The sequence below is a fragment of the Equus quagga genome, chromosome 8 (genome assembly GCF_021613505.1).
Source record: "Equus quagga isolate Etosha38 chromosome 8, UCLA_HA_Equagga_1.0, whole genome shotgun sequence".
Taxonomy (NCBI): domain Eukaryota; kingdom Metazoa; phylum Chordata; class Mammalia; order Perissodactyla; family Equidae; genus Equus; species Equus quagga.
In genome coordinates this window covers 119944112-119951582 of record NC_060274.1, presented here as the reverse complement: position 1 = coordinate 119951582, position 7471 = coordinate 119944112, and the positions used below count along the sequence as shown (strand labels likewise).

Sequence of the window (7471 nt, the reverse complement as noted above, 5' to 3'; positions counted from 1 at the left end):
TCAGCCGTGCAGCGCTGTGGAGTAACTGCTGGCACAGAAGTACACAGATGTCTTGGAGGGGGTAGGGGACACCAGCGTGAGGAGGAAGTTCTCTGTATTTGATCTGGAGACTCTGTACCCATCGGGAATATCTCCCGCTTCAGTGACACCAGAAGTACGTGAGTAGTGTATCAGCCTCAGCCCATGTCCCAGGTCTTGTCGATACCAGTACGTGTAGTCATGGTTCATATCCTGGGCACATATCAGTGTCGTGTTCTGTCCTGTCTCCAGGATGCGGAATTTTGGTGTCTGAGTGACACCAGCATTCACTGCACCTATGGAGAAGGAGATGAAGCCGATGCTGCCCACACAACAGAAAGGCTTCGTAGTGGGACCTTGAAATTTTCACTCTTGAAAATCCCTGCCCAGGACTCACCTGCCTGCAGGAGACAAAATGCCGCCCAGCACAGGAGGCCACCGCTCATGGCAGGAGCAGGGCAGATGGAGGAGTCTTCTGGGTCCCTGTGCTGATGAAAAGGGAATAGAGCTCTCCAGGGAGTCATTCTGAGATGTCACTCTCCCTGCCTCGGCCCAGAGCCAACCTGTCAAGGGGCCACGCCCCTTCCCCTAGAAGGTCCAATCAAAAATAAATGCACAAGGAACAGCTTAGAATGGGAAGCATGCATTTCTCTGAATTGACATAAGCATTAAAAGTCATTATTAACCTTTATGGAAAACGATTTGTCACTTTACGTATATTTATCCTTGTGATATAGTTCGTCATTAATACGCTGGTTTTATGTATCTCCATATTTCTATAGTTTTGAATCTAGGGAGGGTCCTATGGCTTTCTGATGCCCTTTCTGACTCTACCGGCCCAAATACTCTTTCAAGTATCTGTTTCTACTTTCCTTACTGACCAGCATCCTGTTGAGGTCCTTCCACCTACAATGATTCTCCTGGTATCTGGTTGCCAGACCTCAGGGGCAGACTCATCAGCATTTGAGGAATTGTTTGCTCTGTTTCTTATCAATTCATGACAGATGGGACACCTGCCAACTGTAGCTAGAGCACCTTCATATTCGCTGGAGCATTTGCTTCCCTGGTTTGGGGAGAGACGTCAGGAAGCAGAGCAACCACACACCTGTGACTGACCTTTCTCTGTGGCAAGCTGATGGCTGCTGAGTGTTTCAGATGACCTCCTGGCACAAAGGAGTACAGACACGTCAGGGACTGGGGAGATGTGACAGACTCCAGGGTAAGTGAACAGTGCTCTGTTCTTTATTTGAGACATCCATTCCCTGGGGAATATCTCCTTGCGAAGAATGGCTGCTGTTAATTAAGTAATAAATATCATGGAGCTCATAAGCTGTATCTTGTTGCACGCAATCCCCCACTCTAGAAGGACCCTGTACTTGGCTCAATGCTCTGCTGTCATGATCTTCATATTCTCAATAATATTTGAACCATGGGCTCTGCAAATATGCGTAGCTGGGCCTGAGTACATGGTTTTGGACCTGTGGTCACCTCCGGTATGCTGCTTTCCCTTTAGCAGAACCTCATGTCTGGGATCTGGATGATTCAGCATCTCTCAGCATCAGAGGGAAGGACACAAAAACTAAGTTCAGAACCAAAGGAGGAACCTGATGTAAGCACAACAACAAGCCTTGAAGCTGGGGCCTGGCTAGCCCATGAGTGGGTTCCAGGTCTGTGCCTGGACTTCTCTGGTCCCGGGGACAAAAAGACACACAAAACTGGAGACTTGTGCCCAGGCAAGGCTGGAAGACAAAGGGATATTTTCCAGCTCAAGGCTCATGTTTTGTGGGATGGACACTTGGGGTCCAGGCAAAGGAAACCCTTCTCCTAATGTGAGTATCTCTCGATAAAGTCACTACGGCCTGTGGTCTGCTCAGCCCCTGCACACATTGTGTGCACATGAAGCCTGGCTCTGCGTGTGTCTGATGGGAACTCAGAATAATTTCCTTGGAGATGATGAATGTCTGTCAAAATATCATTATAACATAATTTGAATTAACGGGTGCATAAGAAATGAATGAAAATGAGTAAGCAAATTTCATAAAAGCAGCTTCAACCAGCCAGAAAGATCTTTTGATGATCATTTTATCACACCATCTATCTCCAGATAGAATTGCCCCTAATGTTAGTCAGGGATCTCACATGCTTTCAAGGACTTTAACCATAACACTTTCCAGGAGCACGTAATGCTCTTAAGCAGTTAGCTTTGTACTGAAGAGGAATTGTTTTAGCGGGTAGAGATTTTAAATTTCCATTAAAAAGCTGCCTCAGCAAAACTAATCTGTAGTGATAGAAATCACATCATTGGTTGTCAGCAATTGAGAGACCAGTGCCAAGGGGCCTGAGGGAAGCTTCTGGGTGATGGAAATGTGTTATATGTCTTCATGGGATGGGTGTTACATGGGTATATATAAACACATAAATTGCTTAAAAATTATTTTTCTGTTCTAAATTGTGTAATGTATTTTGAGCGTAATTCACATGTCGATAAAGTTGATTAAAAATGTCTCAGGAGGGATGTATGTTACATGCTCCAGGTAATTTCATGTAATGACTCATAAGACATAAATATTTTTATTTCTGTGACATCTGAAATCTTCGATATAAGGTTTCATGCAAAATGAGTCTGGGTCTTACTTTGTACATAAGAAATGGTAGAAAAGGCTGTCAGAGATGAGCAAATCGAATCAAGATACGCTCCTATTATGTACTAGGTACTTTATGCTTATTAAATTTTTATACAACCGTGGAAGATGATATGATGGTTATTTAATATGTCAACGGCACTGGGCCATGGGGTGCACAGATATTTGGTTAAATATATTCTGGGTGCTCTTGAGAGGATTTTTTTTTTTGTTTTTTTGTTTTTTTTTTAAAGATTTTATTTTTTCCTTTTTCTCCCCAAAGCCCCCCGGTACATTGTTGTGTATTCTTCGTTGTGGGTTCTTCTAGTTGTGGCATGTGGGACGCTGCCTCAGCGTGGTCTGATGAGCAGTGCCATGTCCGCGCCCAGGATTCGAACTGACGAAACACTGGGCTGCCTACAGCGGAGCGCGCGAACTTAACCACTCGGCCACGGGGCCAGCCCCTTAAGAGGATGTTTTTGGGTGAGATTAACATTTCAATACACAGATTTTAATACTAGATTAGCATTTTAATCAGTAGAGTAAAGCATTCTGCCTTCCATAATGTCAGTAGACCTCACCCAATCAGCTGAAGACATGAATAGAATGAAAAGACCTATCCTCCCGCAGGTAAGAGAGACTTGTCCAGCTGATGGCCTTCAGCTGCAACATCAGCTCTTCCTGCCTAAGAGCCTTCAGACTTAAACAAGGGCTCTCCCTGGGTCTCCAGCACCACCAGCCCAGCTTGCAGATTTTGGACTAATCAGCCTCACAATTGTGTGAGCTAACTCCTTATAATAAATAGAATATATATGTATGTATGTATATATATGTGTGTATATATATCATATATTTCTCTGGAGAACAGTGACTAATACAGAGACATATTATTAGTCTCATTTTATGCATGAAAAAACTCAGCCTCACATGTCAAGAAACTGGCCTCAGGTCTTGACTGGCAGCAGGTGCTGGAATTGGCACCGGAGCCAGGTGAACATGGTGCCTGCTCAGGGCTCTTTCTCTGCACACTCTCTCCTGGGTAAACTGACACTTGTCAATGATTTCATTAGGGCCAGCGTGTCTGAAAGGGACGTAGGGGGCAGCATCCTGATTTTGAAGAAATATATCTCTATGTAAATGCATTCTGGCGCAGAGTTATAAACATGGGATGTAAGAGGGAGGCAGAGCAGGGCTTGAGTCCCACTGCCGCATCGCCCTAACAGGTGTTTGATTTGGTCAGGTTATTTCACTCAAGGGCAAATTCCTCATCTTTAAAATTAGAACAGTGATTGCATTTGCCTCTTAAGTTTTTGTCTGATCATTAATAGAAATTTTTAAAATGAAGGAATTTTATTTGCCATATAGTAAATTGTCAATAGATGACAGAGTGATTTTTTTTCTGAGTCTGCTACCTGGAGCAGAACTGAACAGTGTTTGTGCATTAAGGTACTCACCGCTTGCACTTCTGCAATGGACCTGTACTCACGTGACAGGAGGTTTCCATAGAAATAGTCAAACATTTAAGGTAAGTATTACAATAATACAGACCTCAAAACTCCCAAAGAGAAGAAACATACTTATTTTCATTTTCTATTTTATGTGATACAATACCTTGCACAATCTAAGAGGCCAAGAATGTTTGTTGAGTAAAAGAAACTAGGGAAGAAATAATGACCGCGCGTGTGCCTTCCCTCAAGGTAATTGTATCGTGTACAGGAAGACACACTGTTCCTTGCAAATATCCCACTCCCTTTGCTGTGCAGCTGGGAAGGCAGATCTGGAAACCTCCCTACTCACACAGCCCCCTTGAAAGATCACGCATGACTGAGATCCACGGCGCAGCCACAGTGCAGAAATGGTGTCTTTCCTTTTTCTCACAATGAAGGATCAATGGATATGCTTTGCCTTGAAGTCATACTGTCTTTGAATGTCAGTATAGTGCAATAATAATCACATACGATGCATGACCATCCCAGTCCTGCTAATCTGGACCTAGAAACCGGAAGCCAGATGAGTGGACATTCTGGTGATGGGGGCACCACAGATGTTGACAAACAGACTTGAATTTGACTCCTTGTTCTGCCGGTTATGAAATATAAGACCTGGGAAAGTTACTTCCCCTTGCACATATAAACAGGTAAAATAATACTTTTTTTTTCCGTATTTTAATATTTTTTTTTAAGATTTTATTTTTTCCTTTTTCTCCCCAAAGCCCCCCAGTACATAGTTGTATATTCTTCGTTGTGGGTCCTTCTAGTTGTGGCATGTGGGACGCTGCCTCAGCATGGTTTGATGAGCAGTGCCATGTCCGCGCCCAGGATTCGAACCAACGAAACACTGGGCCGTCTGCAGCCGAGCGTGCGAATTTAACCACTCGGTCACGGGGCCAGCCCCTAAAATAATACTTATTTTCAATGATTTCTGTGAGCATAAAACACATCACACTCATAAGTAGCAGGACGAGTGTCTGGGAAAGGCCTGTCTGATATATATGAGGGCCTGAGCCTGTCTGGGTGGCAGCCACCACCCTTAATGTCACTTCCTCAACTGGGGCAGGGATGTTTTAGTGCTGTAGGCTGCTGATCATGCAGGGTCGTGCCAAGCTGCTGGCACAGAGGTACAGGGCCGAGAGGTACAAACACTCACATTCAGCTCAGAGTTATAGTCACTGAACTGTTGCCCTGAGAATCGATCTGGGATGTCTCCTTTTTCTCTCTTCCCCACTGTAATGCTGAATGAAGAACTGAGGGCCCTGGCCCAGGGCCTGTTGGTACCAGTACACAGAGAGATGTGTACAGACGGGGAACATTTCAGCATCAGTTGCTGTCATTTTGCTTTGATCAGATGTCTTGGGGTTTGGATGACTCCAGAATCCACCGGGCCTGTTGAGAGGAAAAAAAGTATCCGAGGGCCAAGCACAGGGACAGCCTCCCACTGCAGCCGTCATTGGCGGACTCCAGTTTCGGACATGGCAAACCCACAGCCGAGGCTTTCACCCTATGCCCAGGACTCACCTTCTCCCAGGAGACAAAGAGCCACACAACAAAGGAGGTTGGAGCCCGTGGCAGCATCAGGAACTAAGAAGTCTCCCAGCTCAGGGGCGGGGGCTCCTGGGGTGACTGGTCTACAGTTGTGAACCTCCCGTTTCCCTGATAGGAGCATTTGCCTATGACGACGCTGCTCTGCTGTTACTCTCTCTGCAGATGCCCCCGCCCACTGTCCACCTTAACAGGACCCAGGGTCGGCTACTCTAGGTGCCATCCTGTTCTGCACAGCCCCTCAACAAAGGGTGAGTGTGAACTGAGCGCCATCCCCACAGCCCACAACATGCCTGATTTCCCTCTGCCTGCCCCTGCCTGACACCAATTACTCAGACCTTTCTGCCCCAACCCCTTCACCCTCCACTTCCTGTTCAGGCTCCAGGAGACAGCCCCCTTGGTGCCCACTGAGGTTCAAGGCGGGTCTCTGCTTCCCTGGGCAGTGAGGAGCCAGTTAGCTCCACGTGTCCCAGGACCAGTGAACCCAGTGAACTCAAACCCCCTGCGTAATGCAGGCATGACCAAGACTTCCCTTAACTGTCCCCTCCTGAGCCACTCTCTCAATCCTCCCAGGGTGCCTTGCAGTAAGGACTGTGAGTCCACAGTTCCTCCTCGTGGCTGAATGTCCATAGTCTCGTGGATTCTCACTTCTGTCTAAGTCAAGAAATTCCCCCCAACCCCTACCCCTGCAGCCTCTCAGCCTCCCCCACTCTCTCCATATCCACTGTTCTCCCAGCCTGACTGATTTAGGGCTGATCTTCATCTCCACACTGAACCTGCACAGAAAAAGATTGTTTGAACCAACATTTTGATGGAAAAGGAAATAATTGCTGCACAATTGCAATTACTATGCTAACATGGAGAAAGCAACCCAAATCATACAGACCACAAAAATAAACAGTCTGATGATCTCAGGTTGATCCAGCCTGGAAACACTTTATTCCATAGTTTCTCCTGATTAATCAGATCCGGAACTTTCCAGATTTTGTATTTAAATTAATTATTACCAATTTTTAGATAGTGCATTTTATAAAGAGGGTTTATAAATATTACACATTAATTTCTGAATTTATAAAATATTGAAATAAACAACCCTGCAGCCATAGTTAAGGTTGATCCACTTGGACCTGACATTTACTATCACTTCCCAGAATGACCTATGAGTTCTGCTCAGTGACCCAATGATTCTAGTAAATCCCACCCAGAGAGAAACTATTTCCATTTCGTGTGTCTTTACAAGAAAACACATATGCATGCACACACACACACACATCATTATTCTTTAATTAACGAGGATTTCCAGGTTTTATTACCAAACATGGCAATTTTTCTCGATTAGTTTTTCAGATTCTTTTCTTAGAATCATCCTTGATGATGACAAGAGATGTTTCTAAAAATGTGGTGGTGGCTGGTGATGGAAAATTCATTACAGGATCATGTGTGGATGAAGATTACTGTAGCATGACATTCTCTGTTCCAAAAAGCATCAGCATATTTCAGCTTTAGATACAATTAGGGTCCTTTACAGGACTGTCATCAGTCCTGGCTATGAGAACACAATTGCACAGAACACTGCAGAAGTTGGATGGAAAGCCAAGACTACCCACAATGACTACCCATTATATTTCAGGTACGAGGAGATTATTGTGAGGGAAAACTAGTGAATAACAATACTCCATGGATCTGTATCAGTGGGCATTAATTTATTGATTTCACATGTGTCAAGGAGTGAAAATTATATACTTGACTTTTCCTGTGAAAGTAAAGCAAAGAGAGCAATATAGTTATGGGTGG

General features: G+C 44.8%; 1 gene segment (V, D, J or C); it reads right to left on the bottom strand.

The window, feature by feature from the left end:
* Positions 1-543, bottom strand: LOC124243374 (T cell receptor beta variable 6-2-like). The segment is given in 2 exon segments: positions 1-314; positions 416-543. Coding segments are annotated over 2 exon segments (441 nt in total).
* Between the last annotated feature and the right edge of the window lie 6928 nt (positions 544-7471).